General features: G+C 61.6%; 1 protein-coding gene across 3 annotated transcripts; it reads left to right on the forward strand.

Moving 5' to 3' along the window:
• The first annotated feature begins 1,751 nt into the window (after positions 1-1,751).
• On the forward strand, positions 1,752-20,719 carry LOC132008220 (C-Jun-amino-terminal kinase-interacting protein 1). 3 transcript variants are annotated; one of them, XM_059386658.1, is made up of 12 exons: positions 1,752-2,017; positions 12,612-12,717; positions 14,600-14,899; positions 16,455-16,536; positions 16,816-17,628; positions 17,808-17,883; positions 18,499-18,671; positions 18,886-18,995; positions 19,082-19,198; positions 19,292-19,362; positions 19,495-19,593; positions 19,914-20,719. In XM_059386658.1, the coding sequence occupies exons 1-12, from the start codon at positions 1,917-1,919 to the stop codon at positions 19,984-19,986; spliced, it is 2,121 nt and encodes a 706-aa protein (XP_059242641.1). In that variant the 5' UTR covers positions 1,752-1,916; the 3' UTR covers positions 19,987-20,719. The 3 variants fall into 3 exon arrangements, with proteins under 3 accessions (XP_059242641.1, XP_059242640.1, XP_059242642.1); XM_059386657.1 differs by lacking the exon at positions 1,752-2,017 and adding an exon at positions 11,050-11,491 and having other exon boundaries at positions 17,730-17,883; XM_059386659.1 differs by lacking the exon at positions 1,752-2,017 and adding an exon at positions 11,053-11,491.
• The last annotated feature ends 38 nt before the right edge of the window (positions 20,720-20,757 follow it).

A 20,757-nucleotide genomic window follows, 5' to 3' on the forward strand; every position in this document is an offset into this window, starting at 1 on the left:
CCAAGACCTGGACCTGTCCTTCCCTCTCTCCCTTCTGGCTCCTCTCTAATGTGGTTTTGGCTTTGCCTCAGGAGCTACAATAGCTTTGTTCTTGAGCAGAAGATTCTAGAAAATGGAGTTGTCCTACACACACACACACACACACACACACGCACACTTCTCACCTAAGGATGCTCCTAGTTGAGGCAAGCACACACTCTTAAGCAACAATTATTAGCCACAATGTCAAGATTGCTTTCCTGGGAGCAAAAGCCAGGCATCTGAGCAGAAGGTGGTTACTATTTGGTCCTAGTGAAAGGTGGCGGAGCCAAGATAGCAGGAAAGGTAAAGGGGTCACTCCTTTGGGCCCACCAGCAGGGAGACGAGCCTTTGGCACTAGGTATTATGATGTTCTTGGGGCTGGAGGTGGGAAGCTGTTTCCTGCAGGGCAGGTGCCTGCAGTTCCTTTTTGGGTGCTACATTGAAGGAAGAGGGGGTGACATGACCAGTAAGTGGTCCAGATTTGCAAATGGGATCCCAAAAGCTGTGAAACAGTTTGTTCTGCCCCTTCTTCAGAGAGAGGTAAGGGCAAGGCCTCTGTGGTTCTCAGGAGGCCAGAGAGACCCATAAGGTTTGGTCAGAGGCTCTTGACCCACCAAAGCTGGGGCCCTAGCCCTGGCCAGCAGTTTGAGTGTCCAACGGTCTGTGCTCTGTAGAACTCATGGGCTTAGCCCACTTAGGGGAGAGATCAGAAGGGAACAATGGCCCAGAACTGCAGGGGTAGAAGTGCTGGAGGGAGCAGAAAAACCACGAGAAAAAATCTCAAGAAGTCAACTATGGCAGCAGGAAGAAAGGCTGGCTCCTAGTCTTAGAATGTGAGAAGTCAGCCATGGGGTGTCTGTGGCTGCAAAAGAGAGGTGCTCTGCAAGAAATGCAACTGAGGTGCTAAGTGAGAAGTGAGAGAAATCCGGGAAAGTCCTGGTGTGAGGGAGAAGAAACTGAGAAGCCAAGAGGAAGGGTTCAGTTCATCATTGATAGGTGTTTGGGGCTGTAGGGTCAATCTATAGAGAGAAGACCCTCTAGGGAGAGCCCATGAGAGGGTCTTCTCAAGATAAGGGGGACAGGATTGGGTGAGACCTGGATGCTAGCAGGAGGTGGGTGTTCCCTGCCTCTGCTGACAACATACTTGTATCACTTTTCATCCTCACAACCACCATGAGAGGGACCGTTATTGTCCCCATTTCACAGATAAGAAAACCAAACTTAGGCCTGTGAAGTCACTAATGCACGGCCACACCACCTATTCGCTTGGGAAGCCAGGCTGTGAGTTCATACGACCTGACTCCAAACCTGGCTTGCCCTAGGAGCCCACTCCTTACACTATGTCGCCTTTCTCTGCTTTCCTCCCACGGCCCTACTTTCCCTGTCCGCCTTCTTTGTCTGCTGCTGGGGACCAACTAGGACCCTGGGGACCAGGGTCCCGCCATTAGTTCCCTCTTACCCAGGCGCTAGGCCCATCCGAGAAGCAGAACTCCACAGGGCGCGAAGGCGCAACGGGAGGGGAAAGAGAGCAGAGGAGTCAGTGTGCGACTCAGAGCCGGGCTCGTCCGAGTCTAGGAGCCGCGGGGGCCGCCACTTCAGCACCTCGGAGAGCGCTGGAGGGGCGGGGCCGGGGGCGGGGCGGGGGCGGAGCTCACGAGACCCCGGCGAGGGCCCGGGGGCGCGCGGCGGAGCTCGCGCCAGTCCCGAGAGCGGCGCGCGGTCCGGAGCCGCGCCCTGCCCTGCGCAGGTGCGCCCGCCGCACCCGCCCGAGCCGTACCCCGCGGCGGCGGCGGTCTTTCGCCGCGCCCCCGCCTCTTTCCCCTCCGCCGCCGCCGCCTTCGCCGCCGCCGCCTCTGCGCCGCGCTCCGCCCGGATGGCCAGGGCTGTGCCGGAGAATGGCGGAGCGAGAGAGCGGCGGCCTGGGCGGGGGGGCCGCGTCCCCGCCTGCCGCCTCCCCGTTCCTGGGGCTGCACATCGCGTCGCCGCCCAATTTCAGGTGAGAGTCCCCGGCCGCTGCGCCCCGCCCTTCAGCCCAGGCTGATCTGCCCCGGCTTCCGCGTCCCCCGCCACCCACCCAACGGACCCCTGCCCCCAACACACACACCCCGATCCCGGGAACGAGGGGGCGGCATGGGGATGGGGTCTCTACCCTGGACAGAGTCCCCAGAAACCCCCCTCAGCCTCCAGTCCAGGCTGATAGCCACTGCATAGCCAGTGGTGCAGCTGCCTCCGCCATTCCATGTCCTAGGCTGGGAGATTCAGAGCTGGAATTGGAGGAGGGGGCGCGGAGGCCGCCTTCTCCCCTACTTTGGGACTGCGGCAGGGCCTGGGGTCTGGATTGAGATCCCAGAGGAGGCAGGCAGGCTAAGGCTTTGCTTATGCCCAGTTCGAAAGCTTCTGAATAGAGATGGGAGCAGGCTGGGGTGCCTCGTGGGTCCCAGTTTCTCAGGGCAACTGACAACCTTGGTGCTGGAAGGAAGAAGTCGGGGGCCCCTCCCCCAGCCCTGTCTGGTTAGAGGAGCCTAACTCCCAGGACTGGTATGGCCAGGACCCTCTGTGGATTTGGGCAAGCACGGACCTGGTCAGGTGTGTGCAGGTGCAGAAGGCTCAGATTCAACCAGGAGACTGCCCACCCAGCTCTGGTTGGGGAAGTCTGGTTTGGGCAGCCCAGGAGTAGCCAAGGACATTGGGTGGAAGGTTTCCTGCTGGAGCAAGTACCCAGATCCATGCTCTGGGCTCCCCTTCACCCCTCTCTCTGCCCACTCTCTGGTATTGGGAGGTAGATTTTAGAGACATGGACAGTGGATGTTGTGGGGAAGGGATGGATATCCCTCCATCATAATCCTGGCCCCATTTGGAGAGAAGGAAGAGGAGGGTGTAACTGCTCCAGAGCCTAGGAAGAGGCCTACACATACCCCATTGTTTCTTCATCTAAGGAGCTGGCGCCTTCCCCTCTCCTGGGCCCGTCACCCCAGCCAGGCCCCAGCTGGGTTCTGGCGCCAGCCCCTCTCTGACCAAGGGGTTGCTGGCTCCCTGGCCCTCAGGTGGGTAGGGACCCCTGGGGATCTCTAATGGCATCATCAGCGCTAGAAATCTCCCTGGAGGCCCTGAGCTGAGGAGTCAGGAGGACCAGAGGGAGGGGACCAGATGGAGGAGGCTAAGCGTGAGGGCTCTGGGGCTGGGGCCTTTGTGGTTGGTGCCTCCGAGTCATGGGGCTGAATCCTGAGACCAGTTCCCCCTGGCATGACACACGCTGCCGAGAGGCAAATACTGCCTGCCTACAGGAGGCCCTTCTGCAGTAGCACAGCATAGAGGAACCTGGGTTCAAATTTGAGCTCCACCACTTTCTGCCTAGCAAAGTGACCCGACAGTCCCATCTGTCAGGCGAGATAATGAATATTGATTCCTTAGTGTGCATCAGGTTGGTGTTCAACAAGTGTCCACCCTCCATGCTGGTGACCACTTCTGTAGTTTGTGACTGTTCAAAGCATTCCCAGTGCAGGTTCCTTTACCCCCACAGGCATGGGCACCGATCTGCCCATTTTGTAGATGACAAGATTGAGGCTCAGTAGGGCAGTGGCTTGCCTGAGGACCCCCAGTCAGAGCCTGGGGCCATCTGTGTGTGTTCAGTGCACTCAGCCTCCAGGCCCTGCCTTTGGCCCAGAGGACAGCTTTGCTTCGCTCTACCTGCCTTCCAGATCCCCAGGGGACAGTCCCCTCCACCTCACCCCATCCCTGGCTAGCAGGTTCTCATGGAGGCTTTAGTGAGAGGAACTGATGAGGTGGGCGCCAGCCAGAGAGAGTGCTTTGTCCGGGCCAGGTGGGCGAGAACAGCTGTGCGCCAAGGCTAAGGCGTGGGCCGGCCGTCCAGGACACCCTGGCCTGGCTGTGGAGACAAGGCCAGCTTCTGGGAATAATAAGGGCAGTGTTTCCAGCCCCACATGGCGTTCCCTGCGTGCTCCAGCAGCCCCCGCTGACCTTTCCCTTGTCCTGCCTCACAGAGCCCTGCGCCCAGCTCGGGTTAACCCCGGGTGGTTAAGGCTCTCCCACTGCTCTTTGGTGGGGCCGTGGATCCAACTGGCCTGGGTTTGCCTTCTGGCTCTGCCTTCCCACTTCTGTGCCCCAAGACAGGGCACTTAACCCTGGAGCCCTGGTTTCTTCTTTACGATGCCAGTGTTGGCTCCCACTCAGGATGGTCCCGGGACGGCACGTGTTGGCTGTTTCAAGGGCTGTAGAGAGCTGTGTTCCTGCAAGGCTGCTGTTGTTAACTCTGTATACCCCAGCCCCACTGTCAGCTTCCAGAAGGCAGAAGAGCTGGGTCTTGGTCTTGGGTCTGCACAGCGCCCAGCCCAGAGTTGGTGCTCAGTAATGCCTCCCTGGGTGATGATGCAGATCAGGCGTGCACGGGCCTCCTGGACCTCAGAGGGTAACAGACCGACTTTGCTATCAGAGGATAAGGACGGGGCACGCTGGCCCCTGGGAGTCGCTCACTTTGTCCAGCGCCCCTCGAAGGGCTTTCTGCGCAAGAGCGTCTCATCCTCACCAGATCCGTGTAAACTGAGCATTGCCATTGTCCCCACTTTGCAGATAAGGAGACTGAGGTCTCCAGAGGCTAGGTGAATGGCAGAGCTGGGGTTCGGATGCAGGCGGTCTGACTCTAGAGCCACCCTGAAAAGAGAGCCTGGGACTAGTGGGGGAGAGCAGGGAGTGGAGCACGCTGGGACACGTGGAGGCTGGAGAGAGCACCTGCCTGTTGCTGGTTGGTTTCAATAGATGGGTGGGTTGTTTTTGTTTTGTTTTTTGGGGTTTTTTGTTTTGTTTTGTTTTTGTTTGTTTGTTTTTTCCCCCTTCTGATGATGGAAATGCTCCAGCCAGTTTCCTGTAGTTGTTGATGGGGAACCGGGGAAGGGATTTCACTTATTTGACGCGCCGCTGTTATGATTTGACTTCTACAAGGAGCATGGGTTACTTCTGTAACTTACACAGTTAGAAAAGAGAATTTAAAATTCAAGTGATACATGTTCATTAGAAGGAAAACTCTAGAAAAGAGACTTTAAGAACATAGCTTTTGGCTACACGGAGCTGGGTGGGTCAGATAAAGCGGAGGGACGGTGGGATGCGCGCCGTGGGGGATGCGGATGAGGGGACCCCAGAAATCAGCTCGTCCTGACCGCCCCCCCCTTTTACCGAGGAGGAGACAGGAGAGGGGGAGTGTCATCCCCCAGAACACACAGCACGTGAGTGGCCAACCCCAGGCCCCCTGACTGGCTGGCTGGTGTGGTTTCCACCTCCCCGTACTGCCTTGCAGATGAGAGATGTGGCCCCCGAGAGGCGCAGAGACCTCCTCATTTTTCTCTTCACGTGACGGCACGCGTGTGGCTGTTCCTTCCTTCCCTTCACTCAACAAATATTTGCACTTTGGAGGGCTCCCTGGACAGAGGCTCCAGAGACAGTCATGGGCCTAACGTCGTGCAGTCTGTATAGAGGGGAGGCAGACAGACAGACAGACGAGGCCTTAGCAGACAAGGTGACGGTGACTGAGATCCAGGGCCCAGGGGAGCCCAGGCCTGTGGGTTGGTGGCAGGCAGCAAAGGTTCTGCGGGAATGGCAGCATCGGCTCGCTGTCTTGGGAAGGTCCTGCCAGCCACTAGGTAGAGTGGACGGGGAGGCAGGGAGACCCCTGGAGGCTGGTCATCCTGCGTGCCACAAGCAACGGCGGGAGAGGACAGGAGGAGGACTTCGGGGGTGGGAGGGATTAGCCCCATGGGTGAGGTATCTGGTTTTAGGGGTTGGGGAGGCTGGCGTCCAAGATGGTGCTGGAGATGGGTTGCCCTGGGGAGAGGAGGAGCTTGGCGGGCAGGGAGGGGAACTTAGTGGGAGACCTCCTGAGTCTGAGGTTGGTGACCACTGGGGTACCCAACTGCAGCGTTCAGGCTAGGGGTTGGTCTGGGGCCTGGGGTCACTGGAGAGGATGGGACTGGGGCCAGAGACCCTGGGAGGAGTCTCAGCTGAGAGAGGTTCCCCCCCACCGGAAAGCCTCAGAGAGGACATTGCTACCCAGGGGGCAGCAGAGAGCAGGGCGATGGGAGAGAACGGGGCCAGGCTGGTTCCAGCAGCCACGTTTCGGCAGGGGGAGGGGTTCTGGAAATGCATTGCTGCTGGAGCCACCTTCCCCCCCATCCCCGAGCCCTGGGTGCCCTGGCTCCTACTGAACCCCCAATCTGGGGCCAGAGTGTTGACTTGGCTCACTTGCCAGGACGTGGCCATGCAGGGTCTGCACCCCCCCCCACCTCTTTGATGTCCATATCCTTGAAGTCGGTCTCTGGATTCTTGGCTTGGGGCCCCCATGGATCCTACAAAATGGGGTCACTGCCACCATCCCCACTTAGGGGATCTTAGCCATTCTAGGATGTTATCTCTGCCCCCTGGCCCTCCTCCTGTGTCTTCTCCCAGCCTTGACCATGAGTCTTGCCTTGCTCGGGCCCCCAGAGCAGCCAGCTCCACTCTTCTTCCTCTACCTCATAGTCCTTTCCTACCTGGGGTATCCCTCATGGGATACCCTGTGTGTGCGTTTGCACGAGGGTAGGGAATCGGTGCCAAGCGGAACACGAGGGCCCCCTGCCCTCAGGAAGGCACTCTGCGACAGGGCCAGCGACCCCAGAACCCAAGTGGGAGCCTGGTGCACCCCGTCCAGAAAGCTTCTGGGGGATTGGGAAGCAGAGGAGAAGAGATGTCCTGCTTCTGGGTGCGTGTGATTCCACACGTGAGACCATGGGCTTGTGCGTTCCCTTCGCTCCTTAATGCCAGTCGTCATTTTCCACGTAACATTCGTCCAGGAGCCTGTGTGATGTTCCTTTCCTGGACACCCGGTCGCACCCCACCCCGCGCTGAGCTATTTGGTGGTTTTCTGTCTGCGGTTATGCAAAATACGCATTCTCGGGTATGAAGGTATAAAGCTCCCCGCGTATGGGACTGCTTCCCATCGCAGCTTTCCAGAAGCCAGAGCGCTGGGATTCAGACTTCCGGCTCCATATCAGCCCCGGGCTCTGTAAAGCCATCAGACACATTATAACCCCAAGTAGGGATTGGCCCTGAGGACTTATTTCTGGGATTGGACTCGGTGTTTCACTGGCAGTGACCCTGGTGTGGACATGGTCGGGGAGGGACGGATTAGAGGAATAAAGCTCGTCTGAGCCCAGTGTCCACTCAGAGCCAAGGGCCCCCCCAGCCCCACCATCTCGGCCAGCACCTCCTTGCAGAGGGCTGCACATTCTACCCTGGGTTCTGACGTAGGTGGGGACTCCGAAAGTTGAGTTGGAAGGGCAACCGACTTAGGGAGTTTTAAGGGGAAAAATCTAGAAAGACCTGTGGTTCACTCAGTCAACATTTATTAAGTAGCTCCCAGGCACTGCTTTGTTGATCAAGACAGACATGGTGCTGCCTCTGAGGGGAGCCCCCCACTGGGGGCAGAACCCAGAGGCGCAGTCACAGCGATCCAGGAACCCAGCAAGTGGGCCTAAGAGAGCGAGTAGCAGGGCTGTGTGCCAGGTCAGGGAAATCAGGGAAGGCTTTGAGGGGGCCAGTGGGGCAGGAGGGGTGGGGTGGTGATGACCCCCAAGATTGGGGGAAGCCCTCCTGAGCCTTCAGGCCACAGGGAATTTGGACCCCTTTCCCTAAGGGCCAGGGGAAGCTACTAAGGGACTCTGAGCTGGGGCACGGTGACCAGACCAGATTTGTATGTCAGGTGTTGCCTTTGGTGGCCTGGTGGAGAATGGCCTGTAGGGGAGCCAGCGGGCAGTGGGGAACCTGCCTCTCTGCGAGCGCACTGGGGGCCAGCTGTCTGTTCAGCACTCACAGGACGGCAGAGGGACAAGCTGGACACTTGAACCACAGATGCTCTCAGCCATGAGAGGGGCCCGTGGGACACCATGGCCAGGACCCAAGGTCGCTCAGTTGGATCCTTACCTGGCTTCCGGAGAGCCAGGAACGGGGAGACAGGAATGGCCTCTGGACAGCCAAATGCCTGGCTCAGGGTTTGGCCCTGCTCAGCTAAAGCCTCAGCACTTTGCCACTTAACCCTTCTGCTGCCTGCTCTCCTAACCCAGCCCACTCCTGGGAGGAGGAACTGGCCAGGGCTAGGCTGCCATCGGGGGACCGAGGATGCCAGGGAGGCGGGAAGGCACGTGGAAGGGAAATGGGCACGTAATAAACATCAGAGCACAAAGGCATGTTTGTTCATTTTGGAGAGCTCATGGCAGGAGGAGGCGGGGGGGGGGGGGGGGGGGGGGGGCGGGGGACGGCACGTTCAGAACGCAGCGAGGAGGCTGCTCGGCCAGAAGACAGGACCGGGGCGTGCTGGAACAAGAGGTAGGGTTCGTGCATGAAGAGGGGCCCTCGAACAGAAACATAGACTCCAGAGGTCCAGGAGGTCCGGGAGGTCCCAGGAGAGCAAACTCATGACTCAGAGCCTCCAAATGTCAACCTGGGTGAGACCTTGGGAGGCATCTCACCCGGACGGGCAAGCAGGTCTGACTGATGGACGGGCGGCCTCCGAGGCCTCCAGGCCGGGAGGTGAGGGAGCCGTCCTCACGAGGTCGTGTGATTCGGCTGGAGGTGAACCCCTGGTGCTCGGGGCTCCAGTTTCCAGGGGAAACGTGGGCACCCCCCATCAGAAGGGGACACCCTCCCTCCCTCCTCCTGCTCCCCCCAGCTTTTCCTTCTTCCCTTCCTCCCCACAGTTGCCTTTCTTGAGCTTGGAGGGCCCAAGGGTCTGTTCAGCTTTTCCTCCCTGAAGGACCCAGAACATCTGGGGCCTTCGAAGCAGGAGCTAAGGGCAGGGACAGCACAGGTGGGGGGTGACTTGCAAAGGAGACTGCCTGACCAGTCCCTCCCCTTGTCCCTTGGTCGTGACCCCCTCACAGCACTCCAGCTTGCCGCAGCTCAGCTCTGTGAACCCCAAGCACCCTTGGGGGGCAGGTATAAGTAGCCTCACGGCACCTTCTGTCAGGGCCTTAGGGCTCCTCATCTGGATAACAGGCCGAGTCAGACCCTCTCCCCGGGTGGTGGAGAGGATTGAAGGAGACACAGAGCATGAGGGTGCTTTGGTGTCCAGGGAGCGACAGCGGCTCAGGTCGTGGTGCGGCCGGTCCTGCTAAGTGAGGGCATCCGTATCTGGTCCCATGCGTCCTGTCCCCAAGCCTGCCGTGGTAACCACTCTGCCATCCTGCCTCACGTAGGAGAAAAAATTCAGATAAGAAACTCCCTTCACCTTCCCCACTGGAGCCAGAACCCAGTGCGGGCCTTCAAGCCCTGCGCTTCCCCCCAACGCCCCGTTCACCCCCGGGCCCTTCATTGCAAGAGGCCAAGGCTGTCCCCGCCTGCCCCCAGACCTGCCGTCCCAGGCCGTGGGTGTGCAGAGATGAGCCGAGAAGGTTCCCCCGCAGGCATGCCCTGAACGCTTGGGTTGGGGAGGAGCACGCGGATGCTGAGGATGTCCCTTGGCAAACACCTGCCAGGCGTGTACCGAGAGCCTGGTGTGTGCGAGACAGCCTCCCCAGCTCTGGCTTCCAGAAACATGCAGTCCAGCTGGAGCTGGGCGAGCGGGGGCCTGCCTGCCTCCCTTGCTGGGTATGAGGGTGGGCGACGTGAGCTCCATCCGTCTTTGGGGCAGCCTGGTGGGGTGTCTGATGGAGGCCTGGCTCTGTCTGTCCCCCACACTGCCTTGCATCCATGCAGATGGTGACACCAGCTACAAGTGAGGGAATGCCCTGGGGCCAGCGAGCATAGCCAGGAGGGCTGTAAGGCACGGCACAGGCAGACTGGGAGGGCTTCCTGGAAAAGTGGGCTTAACCGAGCCTTCTTCCAGCGGGCGCAGGTTGAAAAGCCTGCCAGGGGCTCCATCTGAGCCCTGGACTAGACCCCGGGCAGGCAGGCGTGGGAGGCGTGGGCAGTCACACCCAGAGCTGGAGACCTTGAATGCCAAACCAAGCAGTCCGCCACTAGCAGGGAACCTTAGGGGGTTTTGAGTGGGGACAGAAGGGTGGTGTTTCTGGCAGCTTTGCAGGGTGGCGAATGGGGTGGAGTACTTCCAACATGGGGGCACTGAGGGGAGCAGGCTGGTGTTTGCGGGGTGGGCAGGTGCAGGTCTGGGGCTGCAGAGACAGGAGCTGAGCCGGGACCCGACAGAGAAGAGAAGGAGAGAGGTGTGCAGGGATTCCTGGCAGAGTAAGGGGCACCCGAGGGCACCTCTGGATCAGATGCCCAGTGGCCCTGCAGCTCCCTGATGCTGGCAGAGTTCCAGCTGTCCTGGCAGCTGGGGTGTGCTGACCAGCCACTGGCTTCTCATCTCCGGGCCCGAGATGCTGGGCCGTGCTGGCCAGATGGTAGAGCTGCTCTGGTTTCTGGGCCAGCCCAGCCCCTCCCCAGCCTCCCCCAACTTCCGCATCACAACCCTCCCCAGCTCTGGGAGCCTACCAGCCTTGGGCTCGTCTGTCCAGCTCCCTCGTCCTTGTCAGAATCCCTCTCTGCTCTTCCCTCCGGCTTCTGTGGGTGGAATTTCGCAGTGACAGAAAGCTCTTTGCCTTCCAGTCCTGCCCTGAGGGGTCCACACCGGGGTCCAGACCCGAGGGGTCTGCCCTTAGCCCTGGCTGTGGAGCCCCCTGAGCCCATAGGCACATCCTGGGTGCTGAAGGATGAAACTCTGGGGGATGCCAGGGTTCTGTCCTGCATCCAGCTTGTCCGTGGAGGCAATCCAGACCCTCCTCAGTCACCCACCGCTGTGTGGATGCCACCTGGGCCCACAGAAGCCTCCCTGAGGGGGTGTGAGGGCTGAGCACATTGCCATGTGGATGGGGACATCCGTTCGTGGAGAATTTCAGAAGCCCCCCCATCTGATCATTCAGGTGCCCTGAATGTGGTGCTGGCCCTTTAAAACAGATCAGGGCTGGCTTTTGGGGGAAGACATCCCAGATTTCTGCCATCTGCCCACGAGCCTGGGAGAAGGGCCACCGCATCCCCTGACAGGGGCATTAGAAGGGCAGGTGGAGCCGGTGGCATCGATCTGATCAGATCGCAGTAACCCGATCCTGAGGGGGAGGTGGCAGCCACAGCGGCTTCAGCGCCACTGCTGGCCTGGCTGGGAAGGCAGCGGCCTGCAGCGGAGGGCTGGGCTGGGAAGCGCTGGGGCTGGGGCCTGGGTCGGCAGCCACTGCCTCTTCTGCTGGCACATCTATTTTTAATGAGCTCCCCGGGCTTCTGCAGCGGGCAGGACGCAGACAGGGAGGCCCAGGCAGTGGAGGCCCGAGGCCCCAGCCCTGCCCTGAGCCCTGGCCTCCCAACCTTTCTGGGCATGAGAGGGTGGCCCTGGGGCCCTGCAGCCCCCCAGCTGGGCAGGGCTCTCCATGAAGCTGGTGCTGAAGATGGATTCCAGCCCAGACAATGACAGCTGGTTGGAGGATCAGTGGGAGCGCTGGTAGGGGGTATAGGGATTGGTCTTGGGCGGGGGGTGGGGGGAGCATTTGGGGGACAGCTCCATGGAGCTCTGGGTCTCTGTTTGGTCTGACTAAGGCAAGAGGCAGGGGGTGTGGGCCTCCTAGGTCCCCCTGTGGGCTGGACCACCACCTCTCCCCGGTGACCTTGGACTCCTGGGTGTCCCTTGCTCTGTGCCTCAATCTCCTTATCTTATTTGGGAGAAGAGGCTCAGAATTGGCCCCAACTTCCCCCAGCAGAATTCTCCCAAACATCCTACCCACACCAAACCAGGTGGAGTGCCCGGGGCTGGTGGTGAGTCAGGTCTAGGGGACAAGCTGCAGTGGGGTGGAGGCATACAGCGGGCCTAGGGGACAGGGGGAGAGGGTTCTAGCACAGGCGGAGTCGTGGTGGTGACATTCTTTGGTTTGTCCTCCGAGTGCACAACGCCTCTAGCCCCAACCCCAGGCCTCCCTTGACCCCTCTGCTGCCTTCTGTTTAGGGTCTGTGCGCTGGGCAAGCGATTATGTGGTTGGAGAGATGAAATGGAGAACCCACAATGGGGGTGTAACCTCTCCTGGGATAGGCAGCAACTCGCCACCTTGACACCAGATTTCCCTTCACTTGCTCCCAGGGCTCAAGAGCCATTGGTCTTCCTGGGCTGGGGGCACGGAGCACTCTCCTGAGGCTGGGGAGGGGCCTCTGCCAGCTCCTTGGGTTTTGTCAGTGCAGGGGTTGCACCGGGAACACCCCTACTCCAGGCATCCCTTGGAGTCGCTTCTCAACTCTGCATCCTCCATGGGTGAACTGGCCTCGGCACCTGCCTTGACCCCAGGAGGCATTTCTCTGGCAGGGCCTCGGCTCTGACCAGCTGGGCCTTCTAGGCACTGCCTCCTGGTTGGCAATAGAGCGGATAGCTCCCAGCGGGGAGGAGCGGGAGTAACCTGGATCTCCCCTTTTTCTGCCTGTTACCCCTGGCCTCGGCGCAGGCGGACACCAAGTCCCACCCTCTGGGGGCTGTGATCTGCCTTCGAGGGGCCACCCTTTGGAAGAGGTACTAGGAAGACTTCGGTGGGCTACGTAGTGCCCCTGGGTTGGTAACTTCGACTTCCTGTGCTCACCAGGCTCACCCATGACATCAGCTTGGAGGAGTTTGAGGATGAAGACCTCTCAGAGATCACCGAGGAGTGTGGCATCAGCCTGCAGTGCAAAGATACTCTGTCCTTGCGGGTAAGAGTGGGCTCTCAGGAGCCGGGGGCAGGGGGGGTATAAGGGGGACAGGGTGGGTTGGGACAGGAGTGACGGCACCCCCGTATCTCTATATGGCATCCTCAGAAAATGAAATGACATCCAAAATACACATCCAGTTTAGTGTTTGACACATTTTGGGGGTGCTCAAGCAGGATTGTTTGGTTGTTTTTGCCAGGGGAGTTAAAGCAAGAGGCAGCTCCCTCAACTGCCCAGCAGAAGGGAGAGGGCAGGTCGTCTTCAGATGTAGGGTTAAAGGAAGGATCAGGCCTACTCTAAACCCTTCCCTGGGCGGCCTTGGCAGAGGGCCTGAGGCAGAGCAAGGGTGGAGTCCGTGTGGTGGAATCCGCAGTGCTCCGGGGCTGGAAGAAAAGAGCCAAGGCGCTCCCTCAGCAGCCATTGCACCAACCCACACCACATAGCCCCACAGACCCTCCCTGGCCCGCTATTCTGAGGGCCCCTCTAGAGGGTTAATCCAGCATTGCTGCTGCCTTTGGCCTCCTGGCCTTGTCATGTAGGACAGATAGCTCTCTCCATTCCCTAAGTTCCGAATCCTGCCAGGAGATCCTCAGCATCTGGGGAGCTTGGGTCAGACAGGGATCCCCCTGTGTCTTTTCAGAACAGGAAGAAGGGGCCACTGGCCAGGACATGGGAGGCAAAGCACGGGACTAGGTTGCAGAACCCAGAGCTTCTGGCAGTCTCCAGCAGGGGGTGGGTGATCACCCTGGTGGTATTAGGAGAATAGTTAGTAAAGGAGAGCTGTGAGCTGGGGTGGGGGGGTCAGCCTCCGGGCGACCTCCTGCCTGTCACAGAGATTCTGTAAGCTCTGCCAGGCAAGAGGAAACCAAGGGGTGAGGATGACCCTGCAGTACCCCATGCCCCAACCCTCCCCACTCTGGTTAGGCCAGCCAGGGCGGGAATGGTCACAGGGCCCTGACGTAGCTTCTCTAAGGTCACACACCTGTTCTGTAATTCCTCACCACCCTTTCACCCAACACGCAGCGGCACAGTTTTAGAGAGGGTGGTCCCTGCGACAGCCAGGGCGCTGAGGCAGTACTAGCTGGAGGTGTACCTTGTGGGGCCTTAGACAAGCTCTGGGGGCCTCTCACACCCTGTTGCCCGTGAGTCCTCACCTCCCTGGGAAGCTGGGAGGCAGTTAACTGGGGAGGGAATCCGAGGGTCAGGGGATCTGTCCAGGGTGCCCAGGCGTTAGCGGCAGAGCTGAAACTCCAGTTACCGAGGTTTAGGATGGCCTAAACCTGGGAACACCCCAGGTTGGAGGGCCTTCAGACTGTGGACAGGTGCCGCGTCCAGATGCCCCCACTGGCCCCCCCCCCCCCCCCCCCGCACCCCGGCCGCGCTTAGGACCTCCTGTTCACCCTGCGGCCCTCCCACCACCCTCCGCCTGGCTGAGGCTGTTTTCCCAGTTTTCCTCACTTCCCCCTTCAAATACTAACCTCCCCCCTCCATCCCTTGTGGGGCCCCCGAACTCCTTGGCGACCCTGCGTCCCCATAGCAACAGCGGTGACCTCACTCTGGGCTCAGCTTACAACCCCGGTGAGGTCACTGGACGTTGCCAAGGGAACGGGAGGGTGCAGATAGTCAGGAAGGCTGGTACCGTGGGGAGGGGGCGGTGTGGACGGCCAAAGGGGCCAACTAGATTGGGGAGCAGTCGCTCTCGCGCATCGTCGCTGGGGGCGGGAGGGCGCGGCCCCCTGTCGCCGGGCCCCCTGCCTCTCTCCCGTGCCCTCCCCCTTTGCGGCCGCAGAATGGACTCGCCCGGGCGGGGGGCGGTGCGCGGCGGAGTCGGCCCCGCCCCGGCCTCGGCCCCGCCCCCTGACGCCCCTTCGTCCGCGCCGCGCAGCCCCCGCGCGCCGGGCTGCTGTCTGGGGGCGGCGGCGGCGCGGGGAGCCGACTGCAGGCCGAGATGCTGCAGATGGACCTGATCGACGCGGCGGGGGATACTCCCGGCGCCGAGGACGACGACGACGACGACGAGGAGCGCGCGGCGCGGCGGCCGGGAGCGGGGCCGCCGGAGGCCGAGCCCCGCCAGGAGCCGGCGCCCCGCGGCCAGGGCCAAGGCCAGGGCCAGGGCGGCGGGGACACTTATCGACCCAAGCGGCCTACCACGCTCAACCTCTTCCCGCAGGTGCCGCGGTCTCAGGTGAGGCGCGAGCGGCGTGGGGCGAGGCTGAAGGGGCGGCGCCCGGAGGCCTGGCACGCGAGGTGTGGGGGGCGCCGGGCAGTTCGCTGCCCACCCCTGGCCCGCGGGCTGGAGGAGCGAGGAGGGGCTGTGTCAGAGGGACCTGCGGGCCAGGGCAGGGAGAAGTCGGCCTGGTGCGACTTCCCAAGGGGGCCGGCCCAGGGAGGTGGTCTGGGGTTGGGGGGTGGTGGTGGTAGTGGAATCTGCCTTAAGGGAGAGGGACCAGGTCGGGCCAACAGGATTTGGAGCCTTGAGTCTGAAGGAGTGAAAGGACCGAGAGGGACAGTGGAAGGAGCTGGGTAAGGAGAGCAGTGGGGGCTTACTTAAGGAGGACAGAACAGAGCTTTGAGGGCTAGTTGCAAGGGTTTGGAGCTTGGGACCTAAGGTTGAGGTTTCCCCTTTAGAGTGTGGGGCTCCTGGAGAAGGGCAGAAGCAAGAAGAGAGAGTCTAAAGTGGTCGTTGCTGGGGGCAGGTCATGGGAAATTGTGCATAGGTGGGGACGGGGAGCTCAGAGGCAGCAGGCAGGTGGAAATGCGGGCAGCTGGGAATTCCCAGAAGGCAGGGACGAGGCTTGGGAGGCGGAGCTGCTTGGCTGAGTTGGGGGCCCAGGGCCCCTGGGCTGGGTGGCTGGATGCCAAGGAGGGTTGAATAGGGTGGAGGAGAGCCTACTGTGGCCCTTTGTCTTCCAGGCCCAGTCAGGAGAGGTACAGAAGAGGGGCTCAGGGAGCTGGGGCTGTTGGTGGAGGGTGCAGGTCCTGCAGGCAAAGGACTGGTGCCTCTCCCAGAATCGTCTGGGGTGGATTTTGGCAGCCAAACTCCTGAGAGGGCCTGTGTTTGGGGGGGGGGGGGGCTGAATAGTTTGTGGGGAGCCTTGTTTGTAGGCATGGTGGAGAGGGGTCCCAGGGCACCAGCCCAAGAGATCCAGGAGGAAGGCTGCTGACAACTACTTCTGTCATTCCTCAGTCATGTGCTGTTGCAGGGGTGGGAGAGCCATGCTATTGATTCATCATTTGGGTGATTCATCCCGGTCCCCCAGGCCGGCTGCGGAGAGACCCTTCCTCATCCATTTTTCAACTTCTAGAATGTCCCTGCCCCCTAGGCCATAGCGCTCCAGGACTTGGAGCATCTACTGTGTAAAGCCTCTGTGTCTGGGACTGGGGGTCCGGCTCTCTCCCCAGATGGCTCCTGCTTCTCCCCCACTTCTCCCCCATTTACCACCACACATATTGGTCATCACCGCCTTTGAGGAGGCTGACAAGAGCACCTCCCCAAGGGTTGGCCAGCTTCCCTGAGTCAGGATGGAGAGCCATCTAGAGCCAACAGGTCGGGCTGGGAGGGCTGTGACTTGCCACCCCTCCTGCCTGTTCGAGGAGGGTTGGGGGTGAGGCCCTGGGCTGGGGGGGGGGGGCGGACAGCAAATGGCCTAGGGATGGCCTGATGGGGGCAGGGCCAGGGCCTCCCTGTGCCGGGTACTGTTGACGCCTTCTGTCACAAGGGCCTTTTGTTTTCTGCACAGGACACATTGAATAATAATTCTCTGGGCAAGAAGCACAGTTGGCAGGATCGGGTGTCTCGGTCATCCTCACCCCTGAAGACTGGTAAGTCAGGACCATTTCCCTTATCTGGCCCTACCCCTGCCTCAGTTTCCTCAGCAGAGAGCAACCCTGGCAGCCTCCAACTTGCCGAGTTGAGGTAAACTGCCTTGAGCAGGCCCATCAGAAGTCAGCTGGGGCGGGGGGAGAGCACTGGTCCCAGAGCCCCCCCCCCAGGGCTCAGGAGCCCTCGCCTGGGTTTCTGTATCCCACATGCTGAGTGGAGAGGGCAGGGAGGCAGGGGCAAGGCCACCCGCCTTGAGCAGCGACCTGCCTGCCCTCCAGGGGAGCAGACGCCGCCACATGAGCACATCTGCCTGAGCGATGAGCTGCCACCCCCGAGCAGCCCCACGGCCACCAAGGACCGAGGCACCTCCACTGACAGCCCTTGCCGCCGCAGCACCGCCACACAGATGGCCCCTCCCGGCGGCCCCACGGCTGCCCCACCGAGCAGCCGGAGCCACTCGCATCGAGACCGCATCCACTACCAGGCCGACGTGCGGCTAGAGGCCACCGAGGAGATCTACCTGACGCCAGTGCAGAGGCCGCCAGACCCCCCGGAGCCCAGTTCTGCCTTCCTGCCCCCGGCAGAGAGCCGGATGTCTGTCAGCTCCGATCCAGACCCTGCCGCCTACCCCTCTGCGGTGGGCCGGCCGCACCCCTCCATCAGCGAGGAGGACGAGGGCTTCGACTGCTTGTCGTCCCCGGAGCGGCCCGAGCTGCAGGGCGGAGGCTGGCGGGGCAGCCTCGGGGAGCCGCCGCCACCCCCACGGGCCTCGCTGAGCTCGGACACCAGCGCGCTGTCCTACGACTCGGTGAAGTACACCCTGGTGGTGGACGAACACGCGCAGCTGGAGCTGGTGAGCCTGCGGCCGTGCTTCGGGGACTACAGCGACGAGAGCGACTCGGCCACCGTCTACGACAACTGCGCCTCCGCCTCCTCGCCCTACGAGTCGGCCATCGGGGAGGAGTACGAGGAGGCCCCCCGGCCGCGGCCCCCTGTCTGCCTCTCCGAGGACTCCACACCAGACGAGCCTGACGTCCACTTCTCCAAGAAGTTTCTGAACGTCTTCATGAGCGGCCGCTCGCGCTCCTCCAGTGAGTCTGCGGCCTGCGTGCTGGGGCACCTGGGAGTGGGAGGGCGCCAAATCGAGGCTGCTCCTGGAAGGTGGCCCTGCCCATCTGCTTCGATGTGTCAGGACTGAGAGCTTGCTGCCTGACCCCACCCGCCAAGCGGAGTGGGTCCGTTCTCCTCCAGCTCGGCCCCTCGCTTCCAGGTGCCGAGTCCTTCGGGCTCTTCTCCTGTGTCATCAATGGGGAGGAGCAGGAGCAGACGCACCGGGCCATATTCAGGTAAGAGCCGCAGTGCTGGGCCGGCCAGGCAACCGTGGGGCCTCCCCCTCCCTGCCTCTGCCCTCACTATGTGGCCTAGACCCAGCCTTCACGCTGGCACACATCCCTCCACCAGCCCCAGGGGCACAGGGCGCACCCAGGCGGGACTCCAGGTGGTTGGATTCAGGCCATGTGACCTGTGATGCACCTGTGATGGATTCAGGCCATGTGACCTGTGATGCACCTGTGATGGGCCTGGGACCGAGCAGCCCATCTGGCAGGGTGGGCATGGGGGTCCAGAGTCTGGGAGGGGTTCCGGCGGAGATGCTGCCCAACCCGTACAAGGCATAGCCCTCCCTGCCCTCCACAGGGAAGCGCTCACTTCCTGTTACCTCTGTGTTTTCCGAGTGGCTCTGGGCACTTCCTCCCTGAGCCCCCTGGATGGCAGGAGCCTGTCTGCGTGATCTTGAACTTCCCCAGGAACTAGCAGGCCCAGGCCCAGGATACTCTGTGGAGACTTATTGAACTGGTGCCGCTTTGGCAGCAGCCTGCCCCCCAGAGAGAGGGGGAGCCGATGGATAGCCCGGCTGGGGAGGCCCTGGTGGTGAATTTCTCCCATGCCCTTGCGGGGGTCAGGTTTGTGCCTCGACACGAGGATGAGCTGGAGCTGGAGGTGGACGACCCCTTGCTGGTGGAGCTGCAGGCCGAGGACTACTGGTATGAGGCCTACAACATGCGCACGGGCGCCCGGGGTGTCTTCCCCGCCTACTACGCCATCGAGGTCACCAAGGAGCCCGAGCACATGGCAGGTAGCGTCCTTTCCCCTCCTCGGCGCCAGTGGGCCCCACCTTTGCCCAGACATGCTGCCAGGTGACTCTAAAGCCATAGGGAGGGCCCTCGCAGAGGGGACCACATTAGGTCCATCTCCCTCAGAGAGAAGGGAGGCCCGGCCCAGTTGGGACATCCGTGGACGGCGGGCCCGTCTGCTGCCCTGCCACCCCTCACTTCATGCTTGTTTTCCAGCCCTGACCAAAAACAGCGACTGGGTGGACCAGTTCCGGGTGAAGTTCCTGGGCTCCGTCCAGGTTCCCTACCACAAGGGCAATGACGTGCTCTGTGCTGCTATGCAAAAGGTACGTGGTCCCCGCCCCCCACCTGGGCCCCTTCCTCTCCTGGGGAGACAGACACCCAGAGCCTGATTCCCGTCCCTTACCCACAGATCGCCACCACCCGCCGGCTCACCGTGCACTTTAACCCGCCGTCCAGCTGCGTCCTGGAGATCAGCGTGCGGGGCGTGAAGATCGGCGTCAAGGCTGATGATTCGCAGGAGGCCAAGGTGACCACCTCTGCCCCCCCGGCCCCCCACCAGATCTCCCACCTGTGGCCCCTGCGGGCTGATGACACCTTGCCTCTCATCTCCCTCCTGTAGGGGAATAAATGTAGCCACTTTTTCCAGTTAAAAAACATCTCTTTCTGTGGATACCATCCAAAGAACAACAAGTAAGTGGGAGGGACACCATGAGGTGTGAGGGGATGGCCTGGGGCCGATACGGTCGGGTGTGGGTCTGTGAGTATGTCTGGGGGGGTCTGCACCCCTGTTGCGCTCTCAGACAGATGGCTGTCCTCCCACAGGTACTTTGGGTTCATCACCAAGCACCCTGCTGACCACCGGTTTGCCTGCCACGTCTTTGTGTCCGAGGAATCCACCAAAGCCTTGGCAGAGTCCGTGGGGTACGGCCCTGTGTGTGTGTGTCTGTGTGTGTCCTGCCGAGCGCCCGACCCCAGAGCGAGCCCCGGGCCCTCTCCCAGCTCTGCATGCCTCATGGCCTCGAGCCCAGGCGGGGCAGTCCTGAGGACTAGCTCCCCGCCAGGTAAGGCCCTTCCTTGGGCGGCGGCGGTATGACCCAAGAAGGGCAACGTGCAGAGAGCGGAGCCGAGCCCCTCCATCTGGGGGAGCCCGAGCGCTGCCCAGGGAGCCCCAGGCTCCAGGTGAAAAACCAGGGGTGGAGATGGTGTTCTCCCCGTCACCTGTGTGTCTGCCTGCCTTCTAGGAGAGCGTTCCAGCAGTTCTACAAGCAGTTCGTGGAGTACACCTGCCCCACGGAAGACATCTATCTGGAGTAGCCGCGTGGCCCCGCTCTCTCCACCCCCGGGGCCCGCGCCGGAACAGTCGGCTGCCGACAGGACGCAGCACGCTAGCAGAGGGGCGCCCGTCACCCCCAGAGGACGGGGAAGTCAGGGCCTCTGGCCAAGGGTGGGGGAGGGCGGGGTTTCGGGGAGAGGCAAATGCAGTTTATTGTAATATATGGGACTAGATTCATCTATGGAGGACAAAGCAGGCTGCCCAGGGATTGGGAGGGGGCGGGCCTGGGGGAGGGGTAGCGTCAGGACCCTGGCCCGGAAGGATGCCCATTGTAGGAGCGGAGGGCTTCGGCCCATCCTGGGCATCACTTCCTCTGCCAGGGCCTCTGGCTTTCCGGCTGTGGCTCCTGCTTTCACAAAGCCCATGCCACTTGCCAGCGTTCCCTCCACCCCATCCCCAACTCCCAACCCCAACTGAAGGCCCTGAGCTCATGCTGAGCCCAGCCACCTCCCAAGGACTTCGCAGCAGGTGGGGGGGTGCAGTCCCTGTTCCTGGCTCTGTTACCTGGGTGGTCTCTGGGTGGCCATCACGCTGGCCACTGGCACGTGTGGGGCCTCACCAGGGAAGGAGAGCGCTGCGGCAGGGCCCCAACCCGGCAGGAAAAGGCGGCTCCCGGATTGGCCTGGGCCAGCCAGGGCCTCTCAGCTGCTTCGGCTGTAGCCCCAGCTTGGTCCTGTCATCCTGGCCACAACTATTAAAGTGCCATTTCCTGTCTGGACTGCAGTGGCTGTGTCTCCCCCCCCCCCCCCCAC

The sequence above is a fragment of the Mustela nigripes genome, unplaced genomic scaffold (genome assembly GCF_022355385.1).
Source record: "Mustela nigripes isolate SB6536 unplaced genomic scaffold, MUSNIG.SB6536 HiC_scaffold_76, whole genome shotgun sequence".
Lineage (NCBI taxonomy): Eukaryota > Metazoa > Chordata > Mammalia > Carnivora > Mustelidae > Mustela > Mustela nigripes.